At 44.8% G+C, this 18,593-nt stretch overlaps 1 protein-coding gene across 1 annotated transcript in view; it reads left to right on the plus strand.

Moving 5' to 3' along the window:
* LOC119441452 (plexin domain-containing protein 2) overlaps positions 1-18,593 on the plus strand; it is an 86,241-nt gene that overhangs the window by 25,146 nt on the left and 42,502 nt on the right. The window contains exons 4-5 of the mRNA XM_037706069.2: positions 2,913-2,982; positions 14,325-14,447. Of these exons, the coding sequence (XP_037561997.1) occupies positions 2,913-2,982; positions 14,325-14,447 (193 nt within the window). The remainder of the gene's footprint in view (positions 1-2,912; positions 2,983-14,324; positions 14,448-18,593) is intronic.

Below are 18,593 nucleotides of genomic sequence, written 5' to 3' on the forward strand. Positions count from 1 at the left end.
TACCGATAATGGAAGGAACTTTACTTCTGCAGTAGCACGGTCGTCCTGGAATGGTGTGCAGTGTTTCGGACACACCCTTCAGTTGTGTGTCAGTGATGCCAAAAGAGAAGTGGCAGGGTTTTTGCAGCTCTGCAAAATCAGAGCGATTGTGACTAGATATAAACGGAGTGCCAAGGCCCCAGGACGGCTTCAGGAAATTCAGAGAAACATGCAGCTGGACCCTCTCGAGGTTATACAAGACGTCCCGACGCGATGGAACAGTGAGCATGCCATGATGGCCAGGCTCGTGAAGCTCCGTACGGTCATCACTGTAGAACTTTCAGAATCTTACGCAGTTCCAAACTTGAATGCAAGCTAGTGGAATCTTATGAATGCAGCAGTGCAAGTCTTGAAGCCACTTGACCATGCCACAACTGAACTGTCTGATATCCCACGCTGTCACTAGTCATTCCCCTGTTGCAGCGTACCGAGGTGGTTCTAGCTGAACATGTTTCCGAAGGTGGTGAGGCAGCATTGTTTGCCTCAGGCCTTTTGCATAGCATCAAGACGAGGTTCCCTAATATCAAGATGTCACGCCTTCCTGCATTGGCATTGTTGGTCGATCCTAGATACAAAGATGTCTGTTATGCTGAATGACCCGCAAAGCAATGGGCGTTCACTCTACTCACAACGGCAGCAGAAGAGACTGTGCCAGTTTATCAACATGATACAGCAACAAGTGAGAACAGCACCTGCTCTGCAGACTCTGTGTGAGTGCTTTTACACACTTCAGGTCGCGTGCACATCATCAGTCAAGCCGTACAATCTCGGATGAGATTGCTGGGTACTTGTAGGCCCCCCCTTCTTTCCCGGTCCAAAGACCCCCTTGTGTGGTGGAAAAGCAAGGGCAGCCACCTTTACCCAACCCTGGTTGCAGCTGCCCGTAGGTATCTTTCGATACCAACCCAGACAAGAAGTGAAAGGCTTTTTTCCACTGCAGGAGCCGTTGTAAGCTGCAGAAAGGAGCACCTCAAACCCCAGCATGTGGAACAGCTAGTGTTTTTGCACAAAACTTTGTAGATTTTCGTAAATAATCAAGTTGTTTACTTTCCTTGAAAAAGTCCCAGACCTTAGCCTTATGCTGTTTTTTTTTTTCTTTACTTGCTACTATTCAAAGTATTCGCTTCGAAATTATTTGAGAAGAATTACTATTCGCTTCGAATTCGCTTCGAACCAAAAAAGAACTATTCGCACAAGCCTAGCTTTTATACATTGACTCTATGGGGTACGTGGCGGTGCCGCGAAGGCGTCCGAATTATCGGGCATGTCCGAAAAATTGAGCGTCCTGAAAATCGATCTTGACTGTGTGCTGTCTAATAATTTGCTATCACAATTGATGCTTCACCTTTCAGGCAAAGCTGCAACTTTTTTCATCGTTTCAAATACCAAGGGCCTTATGCTGAGGCTTTTCAAAGTATTTCAGCTTCTTAGAGGACACTGTCAACCCAAACGAAGTGAGACAGCTCTGAGGGGAAGAACTGGACAGAATGCATTTGAGGCCTGAAATGAAATCAAAGAAAAAGGAAGATTTGCAAATGACAGGTCTCCGTAGTCATCCAAAGTGTTACTGTTAGTGCTTTGCACTTCCAGCTGAACAACACGTTTATTTCGTCCAGCCGTACTTTGGTTGGTTGCTCGAGATGATTTGAAATCGAAGGCGGTTTTTAACAATGGTCACTGTAAACTTTTTGTACAGTACTTGACTCCATTTAAAGTACAACATGGCAAGATAAGCATACCAAGAGAAGCAGGAGTGTCATTCTCATTGGAAACCTTTATGAAAACTTCTAACGTGTAAAAAAGAGAAATTCCCCTCACTTTGTTTATCTCTCTCACCTTTCGTGAGGTTGTTGTGAAACCACTGCAAGGCACTGAGGTTGACAAAATATTTTGTCTGTGAAGCAGCATGAGAGTGACAAGAAAGGAGTCATGGCTTGAAACATTCTTCAAGCCAACTTGTCCTTACGATTTATTGAACTGCAAGGGGATGTCGGTTTGTGGGTTTGTTCCTGTCCAAGATTGAGAGGCACAAAGTGTGTAGTCTCCGGGTTCTCTCAAGCCGCCTTTGTACGTAAGGCTTAGGCTTGACGGTCGACTCCCTTGTGCTTGCCGTACGGCCAGGCTTTGGTGGCACTAAGACAAGCAGAAACACGACAACACACGATAGAATAACAAGCACAACAACCTTTATCGCTTCAGGGGATTCGCGTGGAAGCAGGCTAGGTTCAACCGCGACGTTTGCCGGGGTCGATAGTGGTCGAACAATAGCAGGGCATGACAAAGGATGGGAACGAGATGTTTACCTGAGCTCCTTCCTTCATCGTGGCTCCCAGTCTTCCCTCGTTACCGACGTTCGCCAGCCGCGCCGATCTAGACCGCCCCACCTTGTTTTTGGCTCGGTCCAATGAGCGCGGGGCTCCGCATACACGTCATCGCTGCGTTTGCAACCGGTTTCTAAGAGGGTCGCGCCACCGCACGAAAAGCCGTTTGGCTCCCCGCACGGGAAGAGGGGAAAAGGCGTCTGCTCTCCTCACTTTCGTGGCGAGCTTAAGGACGCAGGAAAATATGAACCTTCATAATTCCCACAAGTGAATGGATAACGCGACAGCATATCCAGTGGAAACTAAACACACAATCTCAACGTGGCTGTATGTAGTGGTGGCCGTGCCCCTTTCCATTTTCTCGGGAACCTGTGAGTGTTGCTGGGCACTGCTCCCTGACCATAGTGGAAATTCATAACAGATGTCTGTAGTTTGGTATACTTGACTAGAGCGATAATTAAAGCTTGGTTTGCCGTTTGCTTCAACTTTGCGTGGAGAGAGAATGTACTGTGTACTTTAAGTGCATTGTGTCTGTTTTGTTTGTGTTTCTAGACGGTGAACTTGAGTTTCGACTTCCCCTTCTATGGTCACCCAGTGCGGAACATCACCATTGCCACTGGAGGTGAGGCCACCACATTTGTCACTACAGGCATATAGAATGCTGTTCACCACCCTTAGCGTTGCCTCAATGTACCCTCAGTCCACCTAGCATCTTGACTCATTGTCGGTGCCTGAGACAGCGCATATAACTTGGTTTTGACATGTTACACCAGTGGTTATTTTCACAGTAATATAACAAAAATGTCACGTCATAATAACAAAGATCAACTTTCTTGGAATTGATGGGCAGGTGGTTGCAGTGGTTTGATGGAAAGGCTGGTCCTTTCTGATGCTGTGCAAGGAAAAAAATGACAAAATTTACTTGAAGATAGATTCAACACAAACATAAGTCTGCCACTATACGTTAGAATCTTGATGATATGAATCTCTCGGGATGGCACTAAAATTCATATCACCCTAACCTCGCATCACCCAAAAACGAAAAAAAATTGAAGTTGCCGCCTCAATTAAATATTCTATGTTTAATTGACTTTTTTGCCGCAATCCTAAGACTTTCCTTTATTATAACAAAATATTACAAAAGAAATACACGGCAGCATTTGAAAAAATTGCACATTTGTATTGTGTTGTTTTCAAAATTGGGAACAAGAATTACGACTGAGCTCATCTTACAATGACTGTTGACGATAATGCGATTATAATTCGAGCTATGTAGCAACACACTGGATTTCTGGAGTCATGTTTATTTAACAACTGTAGTGGTCATTACGACATTTCCGTTGCTTCAGCTATATGCAATATACTCTGCTATTGTCCCACTTTGCTGTGGCATTTGGTTGCCAAGGGTGCCCATGAGCATGACGGGATGTGTGACACCGACGCAGTGGTGACGATTGAGTGACGGAAAATTGACGTCGATGGAACGACAAAAGCGGTATCGTCATGTGACGATGGCATGACGACAGTGAGATGACAATTCTTAGATACTCCTCGAAAAAACATTTTTTTAATACTTGGTCTAGTGATTTGAAAAGTAGCCCAATTTGTACAGTTTTTTAAGCAAATTTCTAATGTGTCATTAGTAAGTGTTATAGTTATTGAGTTATGGCCTACACAAGGCAAAATAAAATCAAACAGGCACTTTATTGTGTATTAAATTTGCGCAAAATGCATTTTGTTGTAGATTATTTAGCTCTGTGTAGACCGGAAAGTGCCGTGATATATCCACGCAGCGTGTACTGGAACTATGAAAAAAAAAAAAAATTGTGAAACTTCAACAATTTTTTTCGCACTCCCACGAAGATAACCTTGTACATCTATAATTGTCATATACTAACAAAATTTGGCGTACATAAAGATACGGGAGATACGTACATTGCTGATAATATACTTGAAATTGCAATATCTCCCAGCAGTAGTTGGGAAAGTACGAGGTTATGTTTCTGAGAATAGAGAAAACAAAATTCGTTGAAATGTTCTAATTTTATTGCATAGTTCCTGTAATTGTACACACTGTTTGGCTCTATGTCAGCACTTTGCAATCTACAAAGAGCTTAACAAGCTACAGCACGACGCTTTTTCTGAAAGTTATGTAGATAAAAAAAGTGCCCACAAAGCTTATTGGACTTTGCCATTATGCATCACGTAACTCAAAAGCTTTAATAGCTACATCAAAACTAGTGCCATATTTGAAATCTCTAGTGCAAATAATAAAAAGGATTCCTTCGAGGAGAAATCTCCCCTCAAGGGAAGATTTCATGCGAAGCAAAAGTGCGAAGGCTATTGAAGTGGTCAAACTGGTCAAAATTTTCGATTATCCGATTTTTTTTTTTGCGATCCTCGGACTTTCATTTACCTCGTGGTGAAATATTATAACAAAATACGCCATAGAAATCGAGAATACAGTACTTTCCTAGAGTGTTGTCATAAAAAATTTCAAAAATATCAGGCCTTGAGCTCTGTTTTCTGAGCTTTCATTTTTTGTGCAGTAGCTTTCAGTCATCCCAGTGTCATTTCTCAACAAATGAAGACAAAATGAATCTGTCTTTTGCACTTGGATTGTTAAACATTGATGAGTGCAAGAAAGCTGTCCATTTTTATGTGCACCTCATAAAAAATTTGTTTTGTTTTTGCAAAGGCCATTAGCAAGTTAGCATAGGAAAGTTCAAAAAACAATTAATTTGAATATTTCAGTGGGCATACCAGTATTTGTAAGCATGTGTATGATAAATAAGGATGCGGTAGTAAAAGGTTATGTACTGTGTGAAAGCGGTAATGTAAAGAGAACACAAAGAAGAAAAAGGAAAAATTGTTTGAACAGAACGTGTAAATACATACGTGATGCATTGTTTTCGCTTTTCTTTGCGCGCCAAACACTAGCGGCTTCATGCAGTAACTCGGAATAAGATTCTACGAGTGACAAAAATGTGTCAACTGCTTCAGCATTGACGTCATTCGGCAGGTTGTTTCACATTTTGATAGCTAAAGGGAAGAATGAATACTTAAATGTGTTACAGTGCGGGAGGAAGGGGTGTATACATATCTCGTGGTTATTTCTACTTGAGTGACGGTTTGGAGATTTCACGTATTCGTCCTTATTTATATTTACTAAATTGTGAGAAAGAAGGAAAAGAAACTTTAGGCAGGTTGCTTACGCCGGCTAGCCAGAGTTGTGATACAGGCTTGCATATGGAGCGCAGTAACGCTCTCTAGCCTGGCATACTTTAAATAAAGAAATGTAAGTGCCCTGTTTTGGATTCTTTCTAACATATCGGTCAAGTGCTTTTGGTGCGGGTTCCAGACTATTGCTGCATATTCAAAGATGGGTCTAATAAGTGTTTTGTACGCTGGTTAGTCTCACCTGGGGGGATGTAATAACTAGCTTTCTCCTTAAAAAACCTAGTTCCTTGAATGCTCATCTAGAAATATGATCGATATGGACATCCCGCTTTAAAGACTGCGTTAATGTGACCCCCAAGTACTTTACGGTATTCACCCGTGCGCTGAGAGAGAGAGCAAGGAGAGGAAAAGCAGGGAGGTCAACCAGTTGCACCACTGAATAACTGCATTGTCTTGGCGGCTTCTATTTTCAAGGTCATCAATTTTGTTGCGCATCTTTGTGAAATCCTTTCGCATAGCGGAAACAGATGGTCTGCATTTTTCAACCTTTTCTTGACACTGCTTCAGTGACGCAATTGTAGATTCTATCTGTGAAAGCCTTAGCTGCACATTTTTAAGACCAGTTTCAAGAGCTGAATGTGATGTCTTGATTTCGAGCCACCGCTCAACCACAGTAACAAGAAGATTACACAAACAGACTGTAGGTAGCAAGACAATATGCACTGGATGCTATCAAGTGTGGTAACTCGAAAACTAATATACCGTATTTATTCGAATCTAGGCCGATAGTTTTTTTCAAATAATCACATACGAAACTCTAGGGTCGGCTTAGATTCGAGGATTTTAAAAAACGCGCCAGTTTTTAACTGAAACTGATAAATATGGTGCATAGTTAGCGCCATCTAGAAAAGTCAGTATCGCAGCCGCTACTAGCCGCGCCAGTAGCCAGCTGAAGTACACGAGCGACGTCGCCATTTTGACCTGCGTCGTATCGGTAGTATCGGTATGGTGCAGCATCGGCGCGCGGTGTGGCGTTATCGTAATGGCACCAAATGGGCGATGCCACTATAGTGCCGCTTTCTAAACGAATACTGTATTTACTCGAATCTAACGCGCACTTTCAACACGACCCTAAATCTGCGTCGGCAGTCGGCATTTCAAAATGGCCGCCTCGCACGCCCGTCGTGCCTAGCTACCGTAGCATGCGGAAGCTTCCTCCGTGTGCTGCAGTACACGTGCTTAGGCAATAGTCTACCGTCTGTCTTCATGTTCTCAGCGTCTGCTCTATCTATCAGCATGAAGTACCGAGTTCATCATGATGCCGCATTTAAAAGGAAAGTGATCATCTGTGCGGAGACGGACGGAAATCGGGCCGCATCACGGGCGTTCGGAGAATCCGAAACTTGCGAGCGGGACTGGCGCAAACAGAAGGAGAGGATTTTCGCCAGCAAAGCAATGCGGAACAGTTTCAGTGGACCGAAGCAGGACGTAATCTGCAACGATCCACTCCGGCGATACGATCAGGCTTGGCCCTATCTTGAAAGCAATCTGCGACTGGTAAAGTCCGCCGCGCGCCGTGTTTTCACCGCGTTGAAGCGAGAGGCATGCTAGCACGAAGGCGCGCTTCGTCTCCAAGCGTTTCGACAGTTCTTTTCCGCGGTCAACGAGCGAGGTGTGTTCATGTTTGCTTGAGCGCGCGTGACACCGTGCTTGTTAATAGCGGTCTACTAATTTGCTACCGCATTCCATGCATCGCCTTTCGTGCGAAACTGCGACTTTTTTTATTCATCGCAACATCAGTGCATCGGGAGGAAATCTATTTTTCTAAATTTTTCCTCACGGAGAACGGGTGCGCGTTACAATCGAGGAAGCGTGAGAATCGAGTAAATGCGGTAGTTGTGCTAGCCGTAGAGGCATCATCAAACGTTCAAACCGGGCGGAACTTCGGCATCGGTCTGTCGTTGGAGGGGGCCACGGGAGATGGTTTTTGCGTGCGCCGCAACGTGCGCTCCTTCCAAAAATGCAGCATCTCTAATGCGCTGGGTGGTACTGAATATAGCGCACTGTTTGAAAATGTCAGCAGTAAGCAAGATAGCGACGAGGCTAGCAGCGATGGTGACATAGAATGAGCTCGGCATGTTCAAATTTAATAAATGCTGTTTCATTTTGCGAATGCTGTCCTCGCTTTTTCGTTCGGCCTACATTCGAGGTAAGTTTTTTTTTTTTTTTGGACTTCGAACTTTTGGGGGGTCGGCTTAGAATCGGAGTCGGCCTAGATTCGAGTAAATACGGTAGATAGCACAAAACAGATTTCTGTTATGATATTGGCATATCAAATCACACCTGCATGCTAAATTGCATCAATTTATTCCCATAAATTAAAAAAAAAGGTTTCATTGCTACGCCCCCCCTTAAATGATGACCATAGTATAACGATAACAGTGTGATGACGAAGATGAGGAGAATATGATGACGACAAACGGATGTTGAAGCTAAAATGACAACAACGGCATGACAACGACAGCAGTATGACAACAGATGCATGATGGCGGCTGTCTCACGCCAACGCAATGATGGGGATCTCATCAAAACGGCGGTGTAATTGCGATTGAATTACCGAAGCTTGATTACGATAGAATGACGAAGAAGGAATGAAGTTGATGGATCGACGAAAGTAGTATGACGACAACGGGATGACATTACTGAAGTGATTACGGTGGTAAAAAGACAGCGGGGGAACTATGGCATAACAACAATGGTATGACAATAACTGCATGATGACAATGGTGTGGCGACGGCTGTAGGATGAGGGTCTGATGCCGAACTTAGAATGACAACAACGGAACGACCACAACGTTGTCACGACAATGGTATGTCAACGAATGCATGATGTCGACTGTATGACGACGATGGCATGGCAATGGTATAACACGTTGGGATGACAAGTGTGTGACAACAACGCTCTGACGATGAAGGCATAACGAGAGTTGAATGACGACGATGGCATGGCTCAACAGCAGCACAAGGATGGTATGACAACAGCAAGGAGGTTATAAAAAAACTTCTGGAGTGGAGATCCCCTATGCGCTCCCATGCGACCGGCTGAAGCCTGGGAAACCGGTTGGCGGCCATCTTTCTCCGGGTAAGAGCGAGTGCTGCTTGCACGCTGGTAGCGTTACCAGTGCGCCTTCGTGGTGGCGCTTTATGATGAAAGCGGGAGAATTGCTATGATTTATTTAGCGCAGATGTTTTTTTTTTTTTTTTTTTGCGACAGGCTTTTATGCATAACTCATGGTGGGGTGTCCGTCTCAAGGCCGTTTCAAAACCGTGTTGTTGACACGAAAGGATCCTCTTAGGATAAGAGGCGATAGCGCGTGCAAAACCACTATTAAGTATACAATATTAATTAAGCATGTGAACTGAAGTAACAATGAATATAGAGAGGTGAATGAAGTGTATTAAGACTGTAATTATGTTGAATTAGGAGTAAATAATGGTGAATTAAAGGGGTTTAGCTGGGTGATAGGAGTTTAACTAAAGGTAATGATGGGAAGAACACACGGTGCTGGGCTAGTTGATGATGATGAGAAAGCCACATTTAACAGTCGAAAAGTAATTACGCAATTGAATTGAGGCGATAATGCGTGCACAGAGAGGTGAATTAGGCGAATTTAGAGTGACTTTTTGCTGAAAAAATTGTGACGAAATAAAGTGACGAAGGACTCCGTAAAAGAGGTGGAAAGCGGCCGTCGTATCATTGAGTTAGCGACGTTAGGGCTTTCATGTCGCCTAGTTGTATCATTAGGAATCCCCAGTAATCTTTGTCTTGTCAGGTTAAGGCCAAATCCACAAGGCAGTTGTTAATGCAAGAATACGTGGGCTGAAGCTGTAACGCCTTTTATGAGCATCAGCTTGCCACATTACCGAAGTGACAATAAGTACAAGGTGAAATCAGTAAAGTGGTAAATAAATTTTTATTGTGTCCTGGTTATTTTGATAAAAGAAGCGTAAAACAACATGGTGGAAAAAATGAATAAAATATTGCCTAACTACCTGGTGCATCACAGTGTATACTATAGGAAAATAATACCCAACAGGCATATATAAAATGCAAACACATCAAAACAAACATATTTTTGGCTGCGCAAAACCAAAAATTTGCACCAATGCCCAAAATTAAAGGCATTCTGATAATGTCACTTCTTAAGGCGCGGTTCAGTAACTAGGAATAATGGCTTTTAAATATTGTAAAGATCGTGAGTCCGCAATAGACGAATTTCTATGAACTCTGATTTGTATAGAACTTTACACGACAGCATGCAACAGCAGCTGATATCAGAAAACAGTAATATTCGCGATCCAGCCTAAGTTAAATTACGCCGAGATAGGATACCTACGGCTGCACAAGAACTGTTGTTGCTCCAGGCACATATCGTGTTGTTACACACACGATATGTGACTGGCAATACTCTTTATTTACCAGTTACGTCAGTTATTTTCTTGTTTTGGTGCGAAACTGTTGCGTGCCGATATTTATGCACGTAATTATATACAGTCAACTTTTGAGACGCAGCTACGACATCCGCCAGGTCTGAGAGCTGTATCATTTTATATATATAAGTAGTAATTAATAATTCCTCTCGACAAGCGGAATCTCGTATGCAAGCGCACCGAAAATATATACGAACAGCAAGCATTTCTTACGAACTCGCTTTTTTATGCAGATGTGCGGGGAATGCTGGAAAAATGGTTGCAATGCTGCTCTGTCGCAGCCTTGTCGTTTGACCAGACCTGTCAAAACAACCCTCTTCAACGTGCACCGAACAAAGAATGTCCGAATCTTAAGGCACCCAGCCACCTCTTGGAGCAGTGGGCTGCCATGCCTCATGCAGCGTTTTCTCTTTCAGGAACCTGTCGCTCAAACATACGCAGAAAAAAAAGCTTGTTTCAGCCTATATTCGCCAGTTAAGTGGTAGATTTCAGGTACAACAGCGCTCCTCGATGGATATAGTGCACAGCAATGGTCGAGCGATTGAAGGCATTTTCGCGCTACTTAGACGTGAAACATTACTCCTGACTTTTGCTTCGCATGATTCGTGCAGCCAAAGGCGACGCAGGCGTTCGCCATCCCGTTCAGTAGAGCTTGGATGTTCCCTTACAAACGCACAACTACCGCTCAGCAGACCGTAACTAAGCACTAAGAGTGGATAAAGGCCGCAACTGCCGAACTACCGCAAAGGCCCAAGCGGCGCAGCTACGTTTTCTGCCCGGAGCAATGTGGCGGTCGCCGGCGTCAGCCACGGCGCGGCATCTCCACTTCAGAAGTTTTTTTATAACCTCCTTGGACAACAGATGCATGATAGTGACTGTCCGAGGACGACATATTGATGATGAAGTCATTACGATTGACTGACGACAGCTTCATTACAGTAGAATGATAAAAAAAGATTGACGTCAATGGAACGGCGAAGGCAGTGTGAAGACAATGGCGTAAGGATGACAGCATGACAAAGTTAAAATAAAGACTACAGAACGAACATGAAGGCATCACGAAAACGGTATGAAGACAACACAATGATGACGACATGAGAACCACATGAGGACTATGGGATGGCGACGAGTGTATGACTACAATGGCATGACGAAAACTGTATCACTAACTAAGCCTGTATGACGACGACGGCATGGTGAGAGTTGGATGACAAAGCTAACGTGATGACGATGGAACAACCACGACAGCATGACGACGATGGTGTGACAACAAATACACGACTGTATACTATGGTGACATGACGAGAGTCTGGTGACAAAGCCGGAATGACGACGATGCAAACATGACTGCATCACGGCCACGAGCGCATACGTAGTGGTCCAAGCTGGTAGATGACCTCAGCGTAAGAGTAAGTAGATAGGCTCAAAGTGCCTGAAGTATGCAAAGAATTCTAATCGCATTAAAATGTGCTTTGGGAGGTGCTATCGCACTGCTGATCGGGCGGCTTTCCATTGACGCAGGGCTGCCGTTTTGGTATCAGCATAAACACTAGAGATCAGAGCTTCTGGAAGCCACAGCTCCATTCTTCTCAATGCTGAAATAATAATGAAAGCAAGGAAAAAGGAACAAGCACGAAAAGGGAAGATCAGCGTTGAGATTCGTTGCTGTAGTCAAGGGATGTGCGGGAAGTGCTCCTATTGGGCGACGCAGATTTGAATAATTGCCGTGCTTGTTTCGCACACATTTTGGCAGCAGCGAGTTGCACACTTAGCACGTTCCGAGGTTGACATTTCAAGATCTGCGCAGTTAATCTTGAGTTTCTTTCGTTGCTGTGTCCTAGCCACTCCCACATGGTGACAAGGACATGATTTGAGCAAAATAAGGCAATCTGTTTACTTTTCTTTGCTGCGCCGAACTGACTTCGTATCGTGCGTACTGACGGGTGCAAAGGTAAAAGTTTTCAATTGTCAGTGGGTGCCGAAGACGACGGTAGGCGGGGAATAGAGATATGGCTTCACATGGAAGCAAATGGCGCCAATCTTGCTCACGTGGCAAGACTGGGTCGTGTGTAATTGCCGGCTCATGATTATGTTGCAAAGCATTTGAAACAGCCGAGAAGCTGCATGATATTGCTAAAGAAAGCCAAGGATTGCATAGAGGTGTAAATAAAACAAAGAAAGCTTTGTAAAGAAAACAGAGCAATAGATTTTTGCTGTGTGGGTGGGGGTGGGAGTTGCGCGGGGGCAGAGTCCAGACAGTGTGGCATAGGTCGTTGCCCTGGCAATAGGAATGCAACCTGCGCATTGGCATGGCTGCTTTGCCGGCGTGATAACAGCCAGTGCCCGGCACTGCCATCTCTACCACCACACCGGCTCCTCACCCACTCCGTCAGGCATCATGAGGTGGCTCACTTGTGCAGATTATCCGCCGCAACTCGAAAAGCGGTTCGCAGCATCCAAACTTTAGCATGTTGTAAGCTAAAGATCTTGACCGTGGCATTTTAAAAATGGGTTACATCTCGAAATTCGTATCAGGCATGATCATATCACTGAGATTCTACTCTATATTAAACTGACCAAGAATTTAAATAATTTGTGCACTAAAATATAACATGCACCCAATAATGTGCACTAAAATCTAACATGCACCCAATTTCATAAGAAAAAAGTTGCACACCTCTGAATTAAGCAGTCAGAAAAGGAACAAATGTGCATCATTTGTGGGAACCCTCGGGTCCCATAACCGCCGCACGGGCAGCGAACGTCGCGTCAAGCACATGCGGGCCAGGGAGAGTGGAAACTTTCCTTTGGCACGGGAATCGCAAGCGCTATCAGCGCCACCGGGTGGGTCACGTGAGATCCCGCTGATATCGCCCAGGTCTCTTTGGTCTCCAGCAAGCGGCGACGGTGGAAGTCTCCGCCGTCGCTCCCGTATTCCCGCACGTGGTTAGTCAACCGCGTTCTTGCCGCGGCAAACGCCGCGGCCCCCCCGTATTCCCCAGTTGGTAAGTCGAAAGCCCTTCTTTACCTAGTGTATTGTTCTCTTCGAGGGAACCCTCAGCGATGTCAACTATAGCTAGCTGGCCTGCTCGAAGTGTTAGTTGCAGTCATAATAAATGCTTTCCGAGTGTACACGTGGTTGTCGTCTATTGTTTCCTCGAGCTTGTACCGGACTGCGGTTGATGCGCAGGCATGCGCAAACTGCGGGGCTCGGTGTGTCGAGGCAGAGGGCCGTTGGCATCCCTCCCTTATCCCGACACATTTACTTTCACATAATTTATTTACACTTTGTGTGTTGGTGCTGCTAGACAGCTCTTTATTGCTGTCTACGGACCGCGCGTCCTCAATGTGGTCCATTACATTATTTCACATTTCTTGAATGGCTACAACAATCGCCAACAGCATGTTGACTCATGCCTTGGCTAACCACTTGCTAGTTAGTGCTGTGGTGCATTGAAGTCTCCAGAATGCCATAATTATGGGATGCAGATCTCTTGCTTCTAGCTTAGCAAGTAAAATGTTAACTTTCTTTTGAATGAATGTTTAATGAAAGTGGCATGTTGTCATTGCCCTATTGTTGCCAGCCTACAGAGGAACTTGTTCTGTTGCCATATTTTAATGGCAATGATGCTTGCTCTGACCGTAGGCTGTTGCCAACACCACGAATGCAGTTTCAGTTTCATATTGACATGCTTACTTCAGCTTTTCTATCAATATAAATATATATCTCTCTCGACTTATTGGCAATGAAATGCGGGTGCTTCCATGTCCTTACAGGTTTCCCCTCCTATCGTTGTGTAGTGTGAACTGCTCTTGAGGCTGTGTCGCTGCTCCCAAAGTAATGACAGCGGCCATGCTACACCCATCATTGCAACAAGCTTTTGTATCGGCATGACCTCGAGATCGTGTGGCACAACCCTTTGTCACCCATTTCAAAAGCCATGCTATCTGTGTGCTGGTATTGTTCTCTACCACCAGATGTCAAATATGATCTGTCAAATATGAGATTTCCCTGCTTTTGCCAGAAGTGCTAGTTGCAGCGATGTTAAAGAAATCTGCTGAGTAGACATGTTTACTCTTTAGGTTGAAGATAAATGTGGCAGTGCTTTTAAAAAGTTAAAGAAAGACTGGGCAGCATTTCAAATGATATTATGGGCTCCCACCTGCATTTGCTGGGAAAATGCTAGGCTCAGATGTTCGTGGCAATATTGCCCAGCAACCATGCAAGTTTGTTTACAATGCTAAAGAAAAGTGTTGCTAGGTGCCTTTAAGATCTGCTTCTTTCTTCTCCAGGTTTCCTGTTCACAGGCTACATGCTGCACGTGTGGCTGGCTGCGACGCAGTTCATTGCACCCCTCATGGCCAACTTTGAGACTATCTCCAGCAACGAGTCTTCAATCAAGTACGTCGATAACGGTGAGTGTTAGCTTACTTACCTCGGAAGTTGTTTGCTAGTAGATGTAAGCATGTTTATTTTTCATCTCTGGAAATTGCAGCGCACTTTTACTGGTGTTTACCTACATAATTTTCTTGCAGTTTATGAAGGATCATATCTGCATGCAGTTTACAAGGGGGTGTGCAGTCAATCAAATACAGAAATTCCTTAGTGTTGACTCAAGTAGGTCAGTTCATGAATTGAACATGTACATATCGAAATGAAAAGTATGAACATCCACTGGTCTTTAATTAAAAAATTTAATTTTGGGTTTTTCAGTGCCAAAACCATGATCTGATTATGAGGCACGCCGTAGTGGGGGACGCCGAAAAATTTGGTCCACCTGGGATTCTTTAACATGCACCTAAATCTAAGTCCACTGGTTTTAGTTTCAGTGTACATGTAACAGTGTGATCAATGTGGCACACAATGAGGCAATAAGAACCAATGCAATCCAAGGATCATTTGTCTGTTTTTTTATTCCTGCATGTGAAGGTACTTTATGAGGACCGCTACTTTTCAGTGGTGAATGTGGTTCACGCACTCTGGCCCTTTTTGAGGCATTACTGGCTTTGAACCAACTTGGCTTGTGCATTAAATGCCGACAATCCAATTTGAAACCACTGTAAAAGTTTGTTAGCTCAACCCTTGCTAAATCAGGTAATTCAGACTTGCCTTCTGATCCCAGCAAATGCGCATTGATGTTTATCAAACTTTTTTTTTTCAGTTTGGAAGCATCCGGTCGTGCAATAATAGATCTGGTCCTACTGTGAAGTGGGTGCACAGTGGCACAAATCTGATGATGCTGAATGAGCACAGTAAAAGTGACACTAGCAGTCAACTATGGTCAGTTACAAGCCCACTATTGTATACAGTGAAACCTAGTTGATACGATTCTGCGTAATACGTTTTTGGGATACTTTTTTAATGATAATATGATTTAATATAATAATATATATTTAATATATGGATAATACATTGGATGATGCAATTTTACAGTTCCCATGAAGATCGTATCAACGAGATTCCACTGTATTCTTGTGTAAGGGCTGCACCCCTAAATTTGGGCCTAAATATATCAGAAAAATATTACTTGTGTATGTGCCAACCCGCATCCACAAGGTCAGAAAATAAAGAAAAGGTTTCCTAAAATATAAACCGTGTGGAAAAAAAAAAAAGATTGAGACGGATGGGCATGCATTTTATTATACAAGCACACTTCTCGTAGGCACATTCGGTGTTTACTAAACATCATCCTTAACGTCACTGTCCGCTTTGCTGCTTTCTTGTTTCCACAGGGAATTGTCCTTGCTTCCGTACAGCACGTTAGAAATACTGCATTTTTAGGACACTTGCACAATCATTTTGGCCAGAATTTCATCCCATGCAGCCAATTTGCCAGCTGGCTAAGAGAAGCATGCTCAATTCCCTAGGAATGAGTTAATGCTCTTGCAATGTCAGCCAATATAATGTCTATGACGCATATCCTTGAATGGCTTGTTAATAGAGATTCCGAGTGGTTGAAGTTGGCTCGTCATGCCTCTGGGTGTAATCGCCATGTCCATACCACCTTGTGAAACCGCAGTATTCACGAGATCGGTGAAGTGACCGCAGTAGGAGTAGAGAACCAGGAGCGACTCCTTACACAACAGGGCCCTTGCGTAGCGTTGCCAAACAGTCTTGGCTAAGTCCTTCACTATTGCGCTACTCATCCAGCCGTTCTTGCGCACGCCATTCTTCAGGAACACTTCTCCTGCTGGAAGAGTCTTGCACTTGAAAGCGATCTATAGTGGCAGCTTCCGCCTGTCGGCAGTGCAACACAACATTACGGTCGTTCGTTGCTTTTCGTAGCCCCAAATTCTAACCTTAACTTCTTTGGCGCCTTTTTCGATAACCAGGAACACCACAGGAATATCGAAGTAGACTGGCATCTCATCAGTGTTTCCAGTTTGACCCAATTGTTAGTCGTTCTCCAGCTGTTTCTTGATTACATAGATCTGGAACGTGACAGGCTTCTCCTTGAAGTCGCTGGGGAGATTTTGGCATACTGAAATCCGTCGCTGAAGGCTGAATCTGAACCACTTTATAAACCGCATGACCCTGCCCCTGCTAGCCTTGAATATGGTTTGTATGACACCTGGAAAATTCGCGATTTCCCTTGCCTTCACCTGTATTATATCTGTCGTTACTGTCATGCATGCTTCTCTTTGTGACCCACTGAAGTCAGTGGCGTTTTTTTCCACTTCGGGGTGTCAACTTTTCTGTGATCTGGTGGACGCCATTCGCATCGCAGCACAGTTGAAGAGCTCATTCCATTGTTTCCACCATCGGCACACATTCTTTTCGTCTATGCCAAACTCGTGCTGGGCTTGAAGGCTATAGTGTAGTGGCATCTCTTGGTGAGTGCCATTTCGCCTTGAGCACGAGCTCCTCACAAAGACAAGGTCACAGTGCAACGCTTGCAGACTCAACCACTGAGAGTGACACACTTTGAGAAAACGAACAAAATGGTGCACACCAGCCGGCAATTCGTCCACCGCAAGCCTGTGGCCACAAGGTGGCGTTAAGTAGCTGGCTGTACCGGCCGTGGATGCTTGGCGGCTATGCTGTTGGGCTGCTAAGCAAGAGGTCGCGGGATCAAATCCCGGCCACGGGGGCCGCATTTCGATGGGGGCGAAATGCAACAACACCCGTGTACTTAGATTTAGGTGCACGTTAAAGAAGCCCAGGTGGTCCAAATTAATCCGGAGTCCCCCACTACAACGTGCCTCAGAATCAGATCGTGGTTTTTGCACGTAAAACCCCATAATTTTTACGTATCTGGCGGTTGCGGCCAAAGCGCATCCTTTCGTACATTAAATATTTTTTTAAGTATCGGCTTAGATTTGAGTAAATACAGTATTACAGTGGAACCCCGCGATAATGAAAGCTCAAGACAATGAAATTCTCGCCACAATCAATGAACAGGGTGCATACAGGTCCATTAAATCCTTGAAAACCCTTGAAATTGAAAAGTGCGTTTTCAAGGCCCTTGAAAGTCCTGAAATATTTTTCCTTCCTTGAACATCCTTGAATTTTCTGAGCAATGCCCTCTGCAGGGTTCGCACAGCCCCTTGAAATCCTTGAATATCCTTGATATTGACAGTATAAGTTCAAGGGCCCTTGAAACTACTTGAATACCCGTGGGCTCCTTGTAATCCTTGAAAATCCCGTGGGATTTGTTCCGCTAGAGGAAATCAACGATGTACCTCCGCAAGTCATGCTGATATTTAAGGCCCTTTCGCTTACGAATGCCCATGAAAACAAGCTGTGTTGACTAAAGGGCAACATCAGGAAGTTTCGGTTTTAAATCTCGCAGCCCCTACGTCGTCTGGCAACTAATATGCATTGGAAATCCAATCCAATCCAATGCGAGACATATCGCTCGCTCGGCTTGCGTATAGTACCTAGAATATACTCTAGTGTGCCGTCCACCGAGAGTGTCCAACGCGGGACGGTGGCGCGGGCAGTGATGCCTGCCGCCGCGGGCCACCAGACGGCGATGCCTGTCGGCACCATGCTAAATCCTGCGGTGTTCGACTCGCGTTCGTTTGCGATGCGTTGATTGCTACGCGTCGATTGCAATGCTTAGTTCATTTCTCGCCTTGCTGCCGCTTTCGTTGTAGTCTTTTCTTATTGTGAGTGGGTTTTTTGCATCTATGTGTGCACTCGTCTGTCTAAAGAAACTTTGAACAGGTCGCGAAACCGCGATTTCCCAGAGACGCGGAAAGAAACGGCTCATCTCATTACCCAGCGCTTCCGCAGACCCCGAACGTATTGCGGATTGGGACAGGAACATAAGACGCAGATCGCCGGGCAAATGGGGAGACTCGCGTCGTGTCTTGCCTGAAGTCCGCCCATGTCTCAGCATGGTCCGGCACAGTCTCGAAGTGCAGCGCACCAAGCGGCCGGCGGCGGCAGGCATCACACTCGGTGCTACCGCGACACCCGCTCTCGGCACACTAGTATGTGTCTTTTAGGTACTATAGTCGGGCCGTTTGTCGGCCTCGTGCTCGCCATTTCAGTGAAGTTCGCGTTTGCGTTGTGTGTTTACTTTGACAAGATGCCAGGCGGGAAGTGCAAGTTTC

Source organism: Dermacentor silvarum, chromosome 2 (genome assembly GCF_013339745.2).
Source record: "Dermacentor silvarum isolate Dsil-2018 chromosome 2, BIME_Dsil_1.4, whole genome shotgun sequence".
NCBI lineage: Eukaryota > Metazoa > Arthropoda > Arachnida > Ixodida > Ixodidae > Dermacentor > Dermacentor silvarum.